The sequence below is a fragment of the Pelodiscus sinensis genome, chromosome 3, assembly GCF_049634645.1.
Source record: "Pelodiscus sinensis isolate JC-2024 chromosome 3, ASM4963464v1, whole genome shotgun sequence".
Taxonomy (NCBI): Eukaryota; Metazoa; Chordata; order Testudines; family Trionychidae; genus Pelodiscus; species Pelodiscus sinensis.
In genome coordinates, this window is record NC_134713.1 from 106,911,472 (window position 1) to 106,929,555 (window position 18,084).

General features: G+C 41.5%; 1 protein-coding gene across 3 annotated transcripts in view; it reads left to right on the forward strand.

Moving 5' to 3' along the window:
* PLEKHG1 (pleckstrin homology and RhoGEF domain containing G1) overlaps positions 1 to 18,084 on the forward strand; it is a 202,520-nt gene that overhangs the window by 26,131 nt on the left and 158,305 nt on the right. Inside the window, exon 2 of one of the 3 annotated variants that reach the window (XM_075924430.1) lies at positions 10,699 to 10,775. The exons of the other annotated variants lie outside the window; for them this stretch is intronic. Within the exon in view, the coding sequence (XP_075780545.1) occupies positions 10,751 to 10,775 (25 nt within the window). The 5' untranslated portion in view covers positions 10,699 to 10,750. The remainder of the gene's footprint in view (positions 1 to 10,698; positions 10,776 to 18,084) is intronic. 3 annotated transcript variants of the gene reach the window in all.

Sequence of the window (18,084 nt, forward strand, 5' to 3'; positions counted from 1 at the left end):
TGGTTAAAAGAAACTATTTTAAACTGATCTTGGATGGCATTAATTTACACTATGTATATAATACATTTCTTGTTCAAAAAAGTTGCATCAACTTTGACAAAATCTTGTCTTATGGAGCTGTAACAAACATGTGATCATCTTTAACACAGTAATTAATCTCTACAAAATATCAGTTTGGAGAAGAAATTAAATAATTCATTTTCTTTCTGGGAAACTGTTTTCTTCTCTTCACCTTTAGTAAAAGTAAACATATTTTATTTTGTTTTAGAGAACTTTTCAGAAAGTATTTTATACATGGAAAAATAAAACTACTCTGTCTACATATGCATAGCTGCAGTACCTCAAAGGTTTGCTCATAGGGCTCTGTGGTAATTCAGAATTATGCTAGCATGGAAGTTGGCAGAGCAATAACCACAGGTTGAAGCTCTAAAATCCAGGACACTCTGGTTTAGCAACATCCACGGTCTGGCAGAAGAGCAGACTTGGGCTGGGATGGCATGGTGGCGAATATAGCCCCGTTTGGGGCTGGAGGCAGCGGGGCTCGTGTGGCGGGATGCACAGCCTTGGCTGGGCTGGAGGCAACAGGACCAGCTCCAGTATAGGGATGGTGTGGTAAGGAATGCAGCCTCAACCAGTTCTGGCACAATGTGGGGCTGGATTCAGTGGGGCTGGATTCAGCAGGGCAGGCAGGAGGGAGTGCAGCTCCAGCTGCACAGAGAAATGCTGATAGCCAGGAGGCGAGTCTTGACCTCTCCTGGTCCAGCAAATTCTGTGGTTCAGGACCACTCATGTCCCAATGGTGTGTCTGACCTGTATTGTGTTCTTCAGGTGTGGGTAACTTCTCCCTTCATCCCTTAAACATTATGATGATGAGTTCAGCCTTAGGTGCTTTCCATAAGCTGTTAAAAATTTGAATTTAAGCCAGTGCACATTGTATATAATTTAGATACGTGAAGTCACTTGGTAAGAAAGATACTATATTCTGTATTAAGTTTTGTTGTGTTTTGCAGTCTAAATATACAAGAGTTTTATGGGAAATGGACAGCTAACCCTGTTATCAAGGCAGATAAGATACCATATAACTACTTTAAAAAACAGAAAGAGACACACATTACCAAACAATATTTTCAAGTTTTCTTCTCGTATAGACATCATTTAACCCTTCAGATATATTTTCTGGTAGCAGCCCTGCTGGTGTTTAGTGCTGTTGTGAAAATTCTCTTCCATACATTTGGAGAGCAGATTTCAACACTGTGATTGGTTTATAACCTTGGTCAATGTGTGTTTGTATGTGTATTTAAACTAAGGAAATGTATTGGCCTTTGAAACATAATTTTTAAAGAATATATCAAACAGCTTCTTTAAATAAATATCAATGCATATTTCATTTTAAGAAGAATTTTTTCTTTTTTATATACTGTAAATTGTTTCTGTTTTGAGTTTAGAAGTCTCCCTTTCGTACAATAAGCAAATATTCATTCTTTTGAATTTTTTGTTAAAATGCACTTTAACTGAGATTTTTTTAAGTAATAGGATTTGGAACAGATACTTATTTTCTTAGATAATCAAAGAGGGATTGGACTTTTAAAAGGGGATTTTTAAAAAAAAAGTTGTATTATGCCTAACCGTATTCTCTATTGACTGACTGGTGAGCACCAGCGTTTACGGTTCAACAAATAATACAGAGAAATAAGCATACTCCTGTCAAAAGAACCTGTGCGCTATTTATAGTTTGGAACAGAGAACTTTGTGTCCAGGATCATTACTGAAATATGATACCAGTTATATTTAAAATAGGAGCAAAAACCTGGTCAAATTTTTGTTGCATGTTTGCATTGGAAACAGGTTCACAGTTTAATTTTTGGCTTGTATAACAATACTCAGTTCTGGCCCCCTGCCCGCCTCCACTCCCGGCCTCAACTGCTGGCCCCTTGCACTGCCACCCAGAACACTCAGGGCTCCCGGCCACCGGCTGCTTTCACTATCTGGATGCCTAACTCTTGTGCTGCCACCCCTGCAGGGCTGTTGTCCCCTGGCTGGGCTGCCGCTGCTCCCCTGTGGTTGCTGGCCCCAGCTAGGCTGCTTCTGGCCCTGCTGGGGCAAGTCATCCTGGTGCTGGTGCCATCACCCTGGCAGAGCTCCTAGTCGCAAGCCTTCCAATGCCCTACTCCCAACCACTGAGGCTCTCTGGGCCAGGAAATCTATGTCCTGTTGAACCATGGATGTTGCTGGGTCAGAGTCCATTTTTAGAGGTTCAACCTGTACTGTATTTGTGGGAGGGTAAACGTTAGGTCTCTGCTGCTACCTGATCACATACTTCCCATTCCAGATGAGGTGTGTGTGATTGCCTCCTCAGACTGTAACTCTGATTTTTTTATTGGATATTTTTTGTACTCAAGCTTTAAATGGAAGGGGTTTCCTTATCTGTAATCTGGGATGGGAGCCTTAAAGACAGTTGATACAAAGCAGCAAACATGTTGTGTATGTAGTCACATTGAGATTTTGAGAGTTGTTTCTTTACTGAAATAATCACACGCAACTAAAATGTGTTTGTCTTTCTATGGAAGAAACGTGTAATGCTTAACTATAACGTGTCTTAAATCATTAAAAGTGAAAAATCAAATTTTACTTTCAACAATTTCTACTAATTTTTTGCATTTTCAGATTGGATGATTAAAATAAGATGGCGAAGTTAAGATGAAGTTGGCTCTCCTGGACAAGTCCAGTGTTGCATAAGCTGGATTGCTAGAATGCTATTTACAGCAGGCATTATAAAGGTGCCAATGGCCATCTTTTTTGGACTTGATAGTAGGGATGTAAAATCCTGCTTAACTGGCTGATCGGTTAAACATATTGGTTAACTGATTTTAAAGGAGGGCCAGGATAGGGCCTCGACTGCCACTGGGCTAGAAACCCCCTCCCCTTCCACTGCAGGAAGGGGCTGCTCCAGCCCAGCCAGAGCATCCCTTACCTGCGGGGTGCTCTGGACAGAGGCTGTTCCAGCAGGTCAGGGCACCCCTCAGGCAGGGATGCACCAGCGTTCTGGTCAGAGAAAGCCCTGTCCGTCGCAGCCCTCTGCCCACAGCAGGTGGGGAGAGCCTTCAGCCTCACCAATTAACCTTAACCAGTGAGCCTTAACTAGTTAAACCTTCATATCCCTCTACTCCATAGTAGAAATAAGAGTAGATGAGAAAATTCCCAAAGGGGTGTATTCTGTACTCTGCACAACATGTTGCTATTACTCAGAGTGTTTAATTTCTGCTGGTGGAATATTTGTTTTTCTTACAAACAACGTTCTACAATGGTAGGTTAGGTCATGCAGCTAGGATATTTTGATAACTGAAGCTATAGTTCAGAAATATTGCATCTTGAGGCTGGAGAGAGGAAAATACAGGAGTGTTTTAACTGGCTTTGTTATATTTGTTCAGCTTAGCCTGAACTTCAAAGAATTTTAGTGTAGTAATGTCTTGTGTTTTGATTACTTAAATCTGCTGACATTTCATGATGAACTTTGGGGGAAAAAAATAAGCAGACTTGTCTCACTAGAACATCACATTTTATATTGCTCATCTCTTTAAATTGTTATGGATGTTCAGATGAAACCAGAGTTGTCTAACTCTCATCAAAATCCAAAAAAACAGGAGGCGAGGCAAACTCCAACTTAGTGGACTGTTAAGGTTTTATACTGTTCCTTCTTAGCAAAATACAAGTTCATATGAGCATGTACATATATTATATGATATGTTTATTAAGTGTGTGTGTGTTTTTATGTTTATACTGTGAAGAGAATTGCCAGTCCCAAAAGTTAAAAAATCATAAGTGGCCCAAAACCCTTTCCCGGGAAATGGGCAAATGAGAAAGCATTCAAATAGAACTTCTCAATTGCTGCATACAGTAGTACACTACAGGTGACAGTGTCACTGTACTGTAGATAACGTGTGGGTAGAAAAAATATGTTCACATTTCAGAATACACAAGTGCCATATAAAAGCAGACTTTACACGATAAGTGCTTTACATACTTAAGTACATATGTACAACTTGTGTGGAGGGGAGCAGCCAAGTGGATGAACGTTGCATAGTATGTTGAACAATAGTGAGGATTGAAAATAACACACATCCCTGTTAAGACTATTGCTATGGATTCATTAATGTCCATGAAGAACAGACAGGACATCTGCTGCTCAAGTTCTAATAAAAGAAACAAAACTTTTTGTATTGTGCCTTACTACATTTTGTGTATCTCGGGCATAACCTGCACATGTGGCAAACTCTGGATCCAGATCTGAACTTCACATGCATGAATTTATGTGCATTACATTACCTGGAAGGATGAAGCAAAGAGTTATCCCTGCTGGGTTCTAAGCCTTTGGTTATAGGTTATATAGTTATTTCAAGTCTCCTAACCAATGAGTCACCCCAAACCTGAGCCTTTCATACACTGGAACCCCCCGTCCTGAGCTTCTCACATCCCCAAACTCCCACATCCCCGGTCTTCTGCCACAATACTGCAAATCTGTGTCCTGAGCCCGTCATACTCGCAGCCTCCCTGCCCTGAGTCCCTCATGCACCCCAGCCCAAACTCCTGAACCCTCACAGCCACAAGCCTGTGGCTTGCTCAGCACCCCTACCCACCACCTGACCCCAACACTCTCCAGCCTGGAGCCCCCTCCCTGAGCCAGCATCCTCTTCTCTAATTCCTCCTGCACCCAAATTCCCTCCCAGAGCTTTCACCTCTCATCTCGTCCCAGTGTTTTTTTTTTTTGTGACACACAAAAGCAGTGGAGACAGTGTGAAGAGTCTTGGCAAAGTTGTTGAGGCCCCCCCCCCCAAAAAGGGCAGGAGCACGAAGACCTGAGGAAAAGTTGTCCCTCTCCCTTCCCCCCCCCCCCCCCAAAAAAAAAAGCCATGCCCTGGGACGGATGTACCAGTACCTATTTTCCTCCAGCGTGGCGCTTTTTTTTTTTTTTTTTTTTTTTCCTCAACAACTTTGCCCTGGCTCTTCATGCTGTCTTCACTGCTATTGTGGCTCTTTGTATGGAATGGGTTGGCCACCCCTGCCCTAAATGAATTGTCCATTTGAATGTTCCACTTTTAAGTCTGTAATGCTCTTTAATGCTTTCCATACGTGCTTTTTCTCAGCTGAAATAAGCAGCATGTGATGTTCGTGAGTTTTGTGGGTACACTAATGGTCAGTCTCTCTAGATGTTTGAGAGATTCACTTGGAGGGGAAAAAAAGACTGAAGCTGTAGTAACACTTTGTTCTGTTGACATTTAAATGTTGAGATGTAACAAAACAGATGGTTTTCTTCAGGTTTAATGTCATATAAATCAGTGAACAGCTTCTTGTTCATATGATTGTGGAACCAGTTATCTGAAATGTGGAGTCACACTATTGTATTTGCTCAGAAAAGTCTAGGATACAGATTTATAGAGTTTGATTTGGTTTCTGGAAAATGATAGATGTTAAGGAAAGATGTTCTGAATTGTCCTGTTGAATTTAAAAACAAATGACTTCAATAATTAGCTAGATTCATCCAGGATATTGTCTGTCTTGTCTGCAGTTGACTTTTAATAATATAATAGCTTAAACACATCTTTTAGCTAAGTAAACATACGTATGATTAATGAAATGTGGAAAAAAATTAAGGCTCAGATTTGATTTATAATTCATGCTTTCTTATTAAATAAAGCCAAGAAGAACAGTTTCACTGATGCAATGTACTGTAACGATTTACAACATTGGGTCAGGTTTTTTTTGTACAAGTGACTAGTTAGTTTGGGCATCAAAATCAGTCCCTTTCAGATGTCTTATATTGAAGAAAGTGCTGAACATCCAGCCTCTGCAAATGTGGTCTTGCAAAGGTATAGCAAATCGGGCATTCAAAATAGCTACAGGTTGGACATCTATTAAACTGGACTTTCATCATCTGGCAACATCGCTGATCCAGCATCCCTGTGGATGCTCTGGGGCTGGAGAACTCACAGGGAAAAGTAGGGAGCTTGCATTCAGTAACTCCTCCACTCCCCCAGAGCTTCTGGAGTTCTGCAAATAGCTCATTTGCAGCATTCAATCTTGGGAGCGGCTCTTGGGGCTGTGGAGCCCCATGGCTGGTGGTGGGGGCTGGAAGTAGGGTTGCCAGATGGTTTAAACTGAAAATACCCTCCCCCCCAAAAAAAAACTTCGGGGAAAAAAATCTGTGGGGGGAGGGGGGGAGGTGGGAAAGGGGGAGACAAAAGTTGTTGAGCAAAAGTCAACAGAGTCAGAATAGGGATAGGAACAGGGGAGAAGTTGAGCTCTAAGACCCAGGGAAGACATTGCTTCCCCATGGTCTTTAGGCTTTTTGATGGTAGCCATTTTGTTTTCTTGATCAAACCAGATCACAGCTTTCCTGAGGAACCAGGTAAGCAGAGAGTCTGGAGGCTGGGCCCAGTAGGTATTTTTGCCTCTTGGCTGGAGAAAAAACTGGACATTTTAGATATCCGGTATTTTCTGAATTTTTTTTTACTGGAAAGGAGGCAAAAATACTAGACTGTCCGGGTCAATACTGGACACCTGGCAAACCTAGCTGGAAGTGCAGCCCAGCATCCGCAGGGCTCTGCTACTGGCCTCTGATCATGAGGCTCTGTAGCCTCTTTCCCCAAGTGATGCTACTGTCCCTGCTTTGTCGAGGCCAGCCCCTCTGCTGCCACCAGAGCGGAGCCATGTAGCCAGAGACAGCAGAGGGTGTGGTATAGACCTCCCCTGGTTCAGCAAATTGCTTGGTTCAGGGTCAGTCTGGTTCCAAGAGTGCTATACCACAGGAGGCTCAACCTGTAGTCACTTGAAAATCTTGGCCTTAGTTCCTTGTTAGAATGATAATGCATGTTAATGTATGTATGCACACTTAAGGGAAGGTCTGGTCCTTCATGGCTCTGTCAACGGGAATTGAGAAGCACTGAATATCTTTAAGGGTGAACATCATTTGTGCAGTGTTCTGAATATGCACATGTTGAGAAACTTTCTCTTCTCAGTTGGCCACAATAAACTGCCATCTGTTTGAAAATAGCATGTGCGGATGACTGACATTTCTGTATCCCCTGCTGGTGTTTAGCTGAAATGCAAACTTGTGACATTAGTGGTGTCTGTGGCCATTAAAGAGACTGCAAACTCATTAATCTCTTACTTTAGGAATTTTAGTGCAGCGTCTTAGTTTAAAAGCTGTGTCACAGGATTCTGAACTACATCTTAATGAAATTATTTATAGGGCTGACCTTTCTACCTTCAAGACCCTCCTCTACACTCTAGAATTGCCCTGTTATGAATAAATAAAACTGCTTTTCAACTTGTGTTACTGTAGACAGCTCCTGGGGCTCTTATTATGGATGAGGACCTCTTTATGCTAGGGGGCATACCAATGCAGAACAAAAGCTGAGGGAGCTATAATTTTTAACAGAACTGTTAATGGGACCATGTATATTAAATCTGTGTGACACGTACGCAAACAGCATTTCTTCTCATTCTTGCAATCCTAGTGGATTGTAGATACCTGTAGTTTCCAGCCTGGGTCCTCAAAGCAGGGATATGTGGCTGTGACAATCCAGAGTTGAAGAGCTGTTGTAAATTACTTTTTCCCTGCAGCAGTGACTGCAGTGGTACAAATCTACTACAATTACAACAATTCTGCAATTACAACAATTCTGGGAATAGCTGTCCATTTCAGCTACCTATTCTTCTGTAACATAAGGTGTGTCTTAAAAGCATTGCAGGCAGGTGCTTGCAGTTTTACCTTTCAATCTGAAACTTGGCAATGTGTGACACCTGCATTCCAGATTTGTGGCAAATGGATCAAATATGGAACTTGTTTATTTTTCTGCATGACACACCACAATTGAATGATTGCAATGGTTTTTAATTGTAAACAGTGTTTTGTCACTTTTTGTATTAAATAAACAATTAAAAGAAAACCCCTACTTAAATCCACTTGTATGTAGACATTAAAACTCCTTGTATGGATCATCAGAAGGGTTATTCCCAACCCAGGCCACTACTGGAATAATTGTTACCCTTCATATGCTGCAGGTACTAAAGTTAGTACTAAAGTTAGGAATTTAACTGGGCATTACACAAATATTTACTAAACAGCACTAAAATGTTGGCGATTAGGAAAGCTAGCTTCCTGTCATGGGCTTTGGGAGGTGAGTGAAATACAATGCCTGTCTAACTGACACATTCTTTCCAAAAAGTAGTGTGATTAGACTGACTTTGTCTCTGGATTCTATTACCAATCTTATCTGAAATAATCTTGTGCAACCTCTCTCAGCATCGGTGTTTGACTGCCTGCTAGGACTGGTGCATTGTGTCTTGAACATTATGAAGTGTGTAAAATACTTGAAAACAGTCAGTTAAATTTGAACTAGGGTCTTCTGGCCCCTGAAGCCATAGGGTGTTTTGTAGTGCAGAAGAACAGATTGATTCAACCAAAATGAAAACCATCTTTCAAAATCTAGTATGTTTGAGGAGTCTGTTTGCAATACCAAAATTCTCTAGCGCAGAAAAGACTGTGCATGGTGCAGTAGTTTGGACTACATAAATGCAAGGCTGTCTCTCTCCTCCCTCTGCCTCAAACTTGATATTTATACTTTCAAATAGAAATATTACTGAAGTCAACATAACTTTTAGCTTTATGAACTAGTATTGCCACTGAGGTAAATACCAATGGAAGGATCTGTGCTGTCTCAACAGTCCCAAGTTGGCAGTCTTTGCTTTTGTCAGCAAAAATAGCTGCAAAACTCTGTAAAGAGTTCAGTGCATTACTGAAAAATGAGTGGTATGCACTGAAAAGAGGGTTGAGACTTGGACAGCTGGGGCATGTGCCTCTTTAGTGGCTCCCTTCACATAGGATAGATGTTATGCTTTCCTCAGAGGTAGCTTTGCTGAAATTGGTTCAGACTTTGGCACAGATACTATAACACTTTTAATAGCGCTTCAGGACAAGTTTAATACCATTTTTTATTTTAAATGGTATTGGAATTGATTGGTTTGTTAAAATTCTCTAAGAAATCCCATGACTTGTGGAATGCCAAAGGGCCCCTGTTTAATTTTTGATATGTAGGGCTTTTCAGAGAATTTGCACAGGCTTTAGAGGGGGGTGAACTTTTAAACCATATGTCTTCTTGAGACATTTAAGTCCTTTCTTGTCAACAGTGCATGAAAAAATGGGCAGCATTATGTACTTAGTGTTACCTTATAATCTGACACTGGGCATGTTACAGATCATGTAATGGACTAGTTGTGTAACCGCATGAAATCTTAGCGGTTACACAACTATTCAATACCCCCTGGGGGCTGGGCTGGCAGCCAGTGAGCTTTCTGCCCCACTCCTAGCGCCCACTCCCGGGAAGTCCCCTGCCACCTCATACTGTTGCCTCTCTATCGGACCACCACAAACTGCTGCTGTGGACAAGCCTCTGTCTGTGGTGGACCCCGGCTTGTGAAGCAGCCTCAGTCCACGGGGAGCAGGAAGGGGAGAAAGGCGGAAGAGGCGGCACCACAGCTGGTGCTAGGGGGAAACTGGCTTTTAAGGTGTCTTCCGCCAGCACCAGCTCCTGGCTGCCCGTTCTTGCTGCCTCTGTAGGAGGCTGGGAGGGACGCAGGTCTACTGGAGCTGATAAGCAAATTTAGGGTGGGAGCGATTCCATTCACCCTCCATACATCCCACCTCTTTCTAGAGCTACTAAGGTACTGGAAAACTCTACATTTTTTGGCAGATACATTGCTCCTGTCGGCTAATTACAAAGGTATCTTATTCCCACTCAGTTCTAATATTAACGTTCTTACATCTTGTGGCAAGTCACTTACGGAGACACTGGTTAGCCTTAAAATTTTAATATATAGTCTTACTTTCATACTAACTGCAGAGAGAGACAGACAGACTGTCAGGGCTCCTGGGCTCTGTCTCCACTCTGGAAGTGGAGTGGGGTATAGTGGGTCTCAGCAGGGAGCAGATACATTTGGGCCGTATGTAAGATCAGAACGGCCATACAGGATCAGACTAATGGTCCATCTCTCTCAGTATCTAGCCAGGTCCTTCAGAAGGCATCAACAGAAGAGGCATTGGTCAAATGATCCATCCCGTCACCCATTCCCAACTTCTGGCAAACAGAAGCTAGGGACACTATTCCTGACCATTCTGGCTAATAGCCATTGGTGGACCTATCCTCCTTGGACTTATTTAGGTCTTACGGGAATCCTGTTACAGTTTGGGTCTTTCCACTATCTCCCGGCAAAGAGTTCCACAGATTGACTGACTGTGAAGAAATAATTTGTTTTAAATCTGCTTCCAATAAATGTAATTCTCGTATTATGTTAGTGAAGGAGTACATAACATTCCATTATTTTGTTCTTCCATTCCATTCATGATTTTTTAGACCTCTAAAATATGCCACCTCCTTTAGTCATTTATTTTCCAAGCTGAAAAGCCCCACTCTGGTTAATCTCTCATATGGAAGCTGCTCCTTACCCCCTAATCATTTCTGTTGCCTTTTTGGATTTGGAAGAAGTACAGAATATATCTTTTTTTAAAGATGGGGTGCACAAATCTGCAGACAGTATTCAAGATGTGGGCTTACCATGACTTTTTAGTGAGGCAACATGGTATATTTTGTCTTATTATCTATTCCTTTCCTAACTATTCCCAATATTCTGTTATTTTTTTAGCTTTTAGACTGCCACTGCACATTGAGCAGATGTTATCAAGGAACTATCCACAATGATTCCAAGATCTTTCTTGAATGGTAACAGCTATTTTAGTTCTCATCATTTTTGTATGTATCGTTGGGATTATATTCTTCCATGTGCATTACTTTGCATTTCTCAACATTGAATTCCATCTGCCATTGTGTTGCCCAGTCACCCAGTTTTGTGAGATCCCTTTGTAATTCTTTTCAGTCAGCTTTGGACGTAACTATTTTGAGTAATTTTGTAGTATCTGCAAATTTTGCCACCTCACTGTTTATCCCTCTTTCAAGAACATTTAACAATTTAACAGCACCAGTCCAGATTCAACTCCCAGAAGCACAACACTCATTGCTACTCTTCTCCCCTCCCCCCCAAAAAAATCTTTTAAGTATCTAGCAATGTTTTCACGATGCTCTAACTATCCTTTAATTACTTGAATGACCAGTCTTTTGTTAGCCTAATCATCTGCCTCCCTGTATAACAAACTCCCTGCCCCAAAGGCAAAGCCGCAAGCAGCTCAAATTCTGTTGTAGTTAAGAGCTGCCTTTGGAGCCAAGGCATGCAGCTTTAAGCAGACCTCTAGTATGAAATCCAGGGGTTCAAACTTTCAAGCCCCCCTAAACCTCCCATAAATGTCATGCTTGGGGCCAGGGTTAGAAAAATTAAGGAAAACGAGATGAGTTGGTAACTGATATAACTCTTGTTAAATTGGCATGCCCTATTTCGGTCAGCACTTCAGAGGCAAAGAGAACTTCAATAAAGTGACATGTGATACATCAGCCCATTGATATCATGGGAAGTATTACAGTGGATGTGGGGATGGTATGGTTGCCAACTTTCTACTTGCATAAAACCAAACACCTTTGCTCTACCTTCAGCCCCACCCCTTTTCTGGGGCCTCATTCCTACCTATTCCACCTCCTCCCTCTGTCGCTCAGTCTCCCCACCCTTACTCACTTGTTCATTTATACTGGGCTGGCTCAGGGGGTTGAAATGCAGGTGGGGACTCCAGCTGTGGGGGAGCTGAGGAGTTTTGAGTGTGGGAGGGGGCTCCAGGCTGAAACAGGTGGGTTGGGGTGTGAGGATTCTGGCTGGGAGTGCAGACTCTGGGGTTGAGCCTAAGGATGACAGATTTGGGGGTGTAGGAGAGGGCTCCAGGTTGGAACCCAGCAGTTAGGCAGGCAGGAGGAGGATCAGGGCTAGAGCAGAGGGTTGGGCAGGGGGTGTGGGCAGGGGGCGTGTCTCAGGGTGCTGGCTTCTGGCAGAGCTTACCTCAAGCAGCTCCCAGAAGCAGCTCCATGTTCTCCCCTCTGGCTCCTAAAAAATGGTGACACCTGGCAACCCTAGGGATTTGTAATGAAGAAAAAGTGAAAAGAAACCCAGAATGCTCCCACATCGTAAGAAGGTAATAACCTCTCCTATTCGAGTCTGCCTGATGACAGAAGATGCATTCAACTGCAGTTTAGATTGCAAGCTTTTTGAGATTGAATGTTAATGGTGTAGTGGTTCTTTGTTTTTTGGGTGTTTTTTTTTTTATTGTTTAGAGATGAATATACTGATGCAGTCTCACAAGTGGTAGAGGACTCTGTGGTCTCCTTGTAGATGTCAGCTCTGCCTTCCATTGATTAATTTAATGTGTACTGAATATGCTGAAATTCTTTGTAGTACAAATGGTGGAGTAGATCAGAAAAACTAGAAATTTATTAGGCTTTCCTATATACCAGCTATGAGATTACACTAGAAGCATTACTGGCATTCCATTGTGGTTAACAAATCAGTGCTTTGATTAAACTGTAATGTGTGAATAAACTAGCCAAACATGTAAAAACATTTATGTAAAAATTAATATGTACTGTATTTAATACCATAGTTAGGCTTTGGTTTGTTTGTTTTTCGTTCATTTCTTCCTTACTGATTTTTGGGTAGCTACTTGAGTTGCTTGTATGCTGAAAAATGGAAGAAATGCTTTCATCTGAATTCACTAGGTTTAACTGTGGGACATTAATAAATGCTGCTGGCAGTAGCTAAGATAAATCTCTTTACTTTTCTCAACTCTTAGTTTTAGTGCTGGAAATACAGTAGAAGTGGAAAATCATAGCTCATGTTACTGATTAAGATCTAAAGCATGTTCTCTCTTAGGAGTAGATGTTTCACGTGTTGTTGAATCTGAACCTTGCATTCTAATTCTGTATCAGATTTGATGGAATGAGTTTTGCATACAGCCCTGTGGTACAGCAGTATGCATTGTGTTACCAAGTAGAGAATGTAGAGTTAACCTATTGGCTCTAGTTGTCTTTAGCGTTTGGCCTATGGAAATATATGTTATGAAATATGACCTCTTTAGCCTCTGAAAGATGCATGCCAGATGGTAACTTATATATGTTTGGCTCTAGTATTCTATATAGTTCTATATACAGAGACTTGATGAAGTTAATTTCCTTGGCTTTTTTTGTAAGTCTTGTATGTATACTTTTTAATACAGTATGTGCAAACTTTCAAGGGAGTATAAATATTGATACTGTTCTCCCCCCTTTTTTCGCCTGTTGCCTAATTAGGAAATATGATTTTTTTCCCCTCAATGTTTTGCTTGATATTAACCTTTCTCCTGTATTTTTCAAGATGCAAATTAATGATCTGTGTGACAGACCGGGCTGGATCTGGGCACAGCTGAGGGCATCCGCTCAGGGCGAATTGCTCAAACTTGGGACTCCTTACAGCCCCAGACTGGAGACCTTCCCAAAGAGGCCACAAACCAGTCACACCAAGCGCTTCAGCTGCCAATCTGGCCAGACAGAAGCTTCACGAGCAAAACCCCTCTGACACCCCAGCTCCCTCCATGCCGCAATCAACCCCGGCCCTAACACACAGCTGAAGGGTTATAGAACCAATCTCACCTACCATGAATGGGTTCTTCCGGTCCAAGAAACCAGCCACAGTTCCCGGTCAATTTACACTCTGGACTTTACCCACAAGATCACACTGGCCCAATCCTTTAGAATCTAAAATCTAAAGGTTTATTACTAAAAGAAAGAAAAGCACGAGAATAAGGTTAAGGAGAATACATTACATGCATCGAATCACCCAGTTCTCAATACAGGCTCTTAGCAGAGATCTTATAAACTGCTATCTTAAAATTCTCTGGTGTACATCCTATGTCAGGACGGGTCCACAGTTCTTTCTAGCTCACTGTTCCTCGCAAGACTGCATCTGGAAACAGTAGCTGAACTGAAGACACAATGGATATTGCCACATGGCATTTTATACCCATCCCTGGTCTCTTCCAAACTGGATCAGGTCACATGGCCCAGTAACTTATCCTTGTGTCCCAAGCCAGCAATCACTATTCTGGCTGGTCTGCAGGTGCCAGACACATTCCTCAGGTGTGTATTGGCACCTATAGATTCATTGTCTCTGGAGCCTTGCTAATTAGCACAGACACTGAACGAACATTCCTGGCACATTGCTCTGCCTCAGACAGACAATTTTCCAGCATGAGCACAGAGTACATATTTATAACTCCACATACAGATAGTATACAAGCATATAAATAGCATATACAGATTCAGTGGAACATAAGCTTTCATTTGACACCTCACATGACCCCCTTTGTATAGACTTTGGGGCAAACACCCCTCCCCCCTGTGGGTGCAACAGTGATCTTTAAAATCCAATAACATGACAGCCTGTTTTTTAAAGTAACCCTGTATACACACAGCTTTGTTGATAATGATTTGTGCATGCTTTGCATGTCTTTAAGTTAGGTTCAAATTGCATAGGCTCTGGGTTAAGTGTCTGTAATGAACCACATGGAAAACTTAGTGTGACACATTCTGTATATGGTAGGCAAAGGAAAAGGCAAGGCATCCTTGTTTCAATAACAGCAACCTTGCAACCCCAATCAATATAATACAATTGTCTGTCTAGTTCAAGGATTATCTCTGGACTGATTAGGTAAAAAGGAAGGGGGTGCAACTCTGAAGAGGATGAAAACTGAATTGGAATAAAATTGACATGCATACAAATTGGTGCAGAAAAGAAAAAAATGTTTTGGGGTTAAAGATAGGACCAATTTTTCCTCTTTGTATGAAGTAAAGAATATCTGTTAGTGAGTCAAAGAACAGACTAGAGAAACTTAAATCCTCCAAAAATTGTAAGGTGAAACAAGTTTAAGGATGCTTTGTTACTGTCATCCAGCAATATGTCCACAAAACCTAGTATTCTGTAATGAATTATCAAATCACAGTGCAGAAAGATTTATTTGGCTTGGCTGAATATGGATTTAAATATCAGTATTAATAAATATTTTGGTATTCCCTATCTGCTAAGTGATGCACTTTACAGCTCCACTAAAATGATTAATTTAGCTTTCCTAGTACAGTTGTTACAAAGGTTTAATTATTTAACTATTAGTTTCAAGAACTTGAAGAAAATGATAAAACCCAAAAGATGTCCCAAAAAAATGAGTTACTTAGATACCGTCTATATAAAATGGAGTAAGCAAAAGATACTTCTTAGTTTGAACTTGATTTTTTTCTTTTTCTCTTTGTTTTTTTTAAACTGATGTGGGGAAGAGAAAAGGGCATTCAGCTAGAGGAAATTACCTTCACTAATACAACATTTTAAAATGATGTAATTTCCCCCCTCATGTTTTCTGAATAGAACTAGTGTTATCAATGCTGGGCAAGTAACAAGTCAGATTTTAACCATACAATGTTAAGCAATAGCTCTAGATTTTCTAGGTAAGCATATTGAAATAAGAAACTTAATTTATGGAATTAAAGTTTGTGCTTTTTTTTTCTTTTTGCTTTTTCATTAGTCAAATTTTATTTTCTACACAGATACTGGATGTCTATCGAGAGATTACTTTTATTCAACTCCCACGATGTATGTGGTTATAGTTTTATATGCAGTGGTCCTTAAAACTGCTTGTCAAAGATCCTAGAATGATGGAACTATGTCTTTAATCAGAAAGTTGAATGTGGAACACTGCCAAGTTTGCATTAGTTGTAAAGACAGCTGAGTATAGCTCTGGTTTAGCAAAGCACTTAAACATGTGCTTATATCCCTCCCCATTTAGCAAAATACTTCAGTACATGCTGAAGTACGTTGCTAATTTGGTAACTCTAGCACTGGATTTTTAATTGCAGTGTAGATGTCCACTGTATGTGAAGCTGATGCTTACGGAGGGAGCTTTGGCTTCCCCAAGAAAATCAGTCAGTGAATTCTCTAGATAATTGCAAACTTCAGCTTCAGGAGATAGATTATTTTCAAACCACATGTCAACAGTTGCACTTTTGTTGGAGTACAGGCAGTCCCCGGGTTACGTACAAGATAGGGACTGTAGGTTTGTTCTTAAGTTGAATCTGTATGTAAGTCGGAACTGGCGTCCAGATTCAGCCGCTGCTGAAACTGACCAGCGGCTAACTACAGGAAGCCTGAGGCAGAGTTGCTCTGCCCCGGGCTTCCTGGAATCAGCTTCTGATCAGTTTCAACAGGCTGAATCTGGATGCCAGTTCCGACTTACATACAGATTCAGCTTAAGAACCCCAGGCGTCCCCAAGTCAGCTGCTGCTGAAACTGATCAGCGGCTGGTTCCAGGAAGCCCGGGGCAGAGCAACTCTGCCTCGGGCTTCCTGTAGTCAGCGCTGGTCAGTTTCAGCAGCGGCTGACTTGGGGACGCCTGGGGCAGAGCAGCTGGGGTGCTGCCGGGTTGGTCCAGTAGCGCCCAGAGCGGTGCTGCGGGACCAACCAGCAGCGCCCCAGCTGCTCTACCACAGGCATCGGGAGAAAAGCCTGGTCTGCTGGGGGGGCGGGAGGGGGCGTACTAGCTGCGCCCCCCCACCCCCGCCAGCAGACCAGGGAGATGCGGGCGGCGGACCGAGACGCACCATGGTCCCGCTGCCCGGGTCCTCCGTGGCCTTGCTCCCGGAGACCAGCAGACCAGGGAGACGGGGAGCAAAGCCTCTGAGGACACTGGCAGACCAGGGAGACAGACAGCAAACCCCGTTCGTAACTGCGGATCCGACATAAATCGGATCCGCGTAACTCGGGGACTGCCTGTAGTTTGATAAATAACATGTTGCATTTACAGGAAATGCCCAATTTAAATTGAGACCATTTATTCAGGCAGATTAGAAGCTCGTATACAGTGTGGTGTTAGTCTGTTTTTTATTTCCTCCTCTTTTAATATACATCTCTATATCTAGATCTATAATATCCAAAATACCTTGGTGAAGGAAAGGGCATGAACTAGTTCACGAGTGAACTGCCCAGATTGAATCTGGGAAGCAAACGGTATCAACATTTCATTTGGATATTTGAAGCATATCTGAAGTTTTAATCTAGGATGGTTTTATGTTCTCTGTTGTGTATAGTTTTTGATATCATACAATTTGTGATCAACAATCAGTGGTACAACAAAATGCCAGAAATTTTTATGTGTCATTGAACATAAACAAAAGGATGGATAGTTATTTTTATTTCACTCAAATTTATAAATGTCTCACTTAGTCCATCTATCCGAATATCTATATTTGACTTTTTTCTCCTTTAATTTAGTTGATCAACACAACTGTTCTTTGGGGAATAATGCAAAACAATTATTTCTGAAAAAGGCTGTTTGAGTACTACATGAATTTAGTATGGCGCTCTAAGCCTTTTCAGAATACTGTACTAGTACATTACTATCCTTAATAAAACAAATCCATTTCAATTATACACAACTTACAAACCAGTCTGTCTGTGTAAACAATTTCTCTGCAATTTATTTATTTATTAAATCAAAACTTTTTACACTTCCTATCTTGAACATTATGTTAGGGAGAATGAATTAGTAAGTAGTGGAGTATGTGATTGTAAAGTAACAGTTTTCCATTATTACAGTGGTTTTAGTTATGAATAACCATTGGTAATGCCAAGCCAAATATTCCGTTTCATCCTTTTGCTATCGCTTTCCAAAACAATGTACAGTTATAAAAAGAAAATCTGTCTTACTCACTCCACAACTAATTCGTTTAGGAAATGGAGTAAATGGGCCTTCTAGACAACACTAATTTATTGGTTTGAATCAGCCTCTGCTGGAGGTTCCATAATTTTCCTAATGAAATAGCTGTGAAATTTAAGAACAACACAACACAGAGGGGAAAATACAACCAAGTAACTGAGACATTTTTAGACAGAAGAGAGAATTAAAACCTTGTCCAATGCATAGCTTTGGATGAATGTTGATTAAATATATAGGGTGATATGCTAAATAGTACAGGTTGAACCTCTATTAACTGCACTCCCTGGTCTGGCAACTTCCAGACCACGGATATTTCAGGACCAGAGAGTCCTAGTAAAGGGCTGCCCAGCTCAACTACCCAG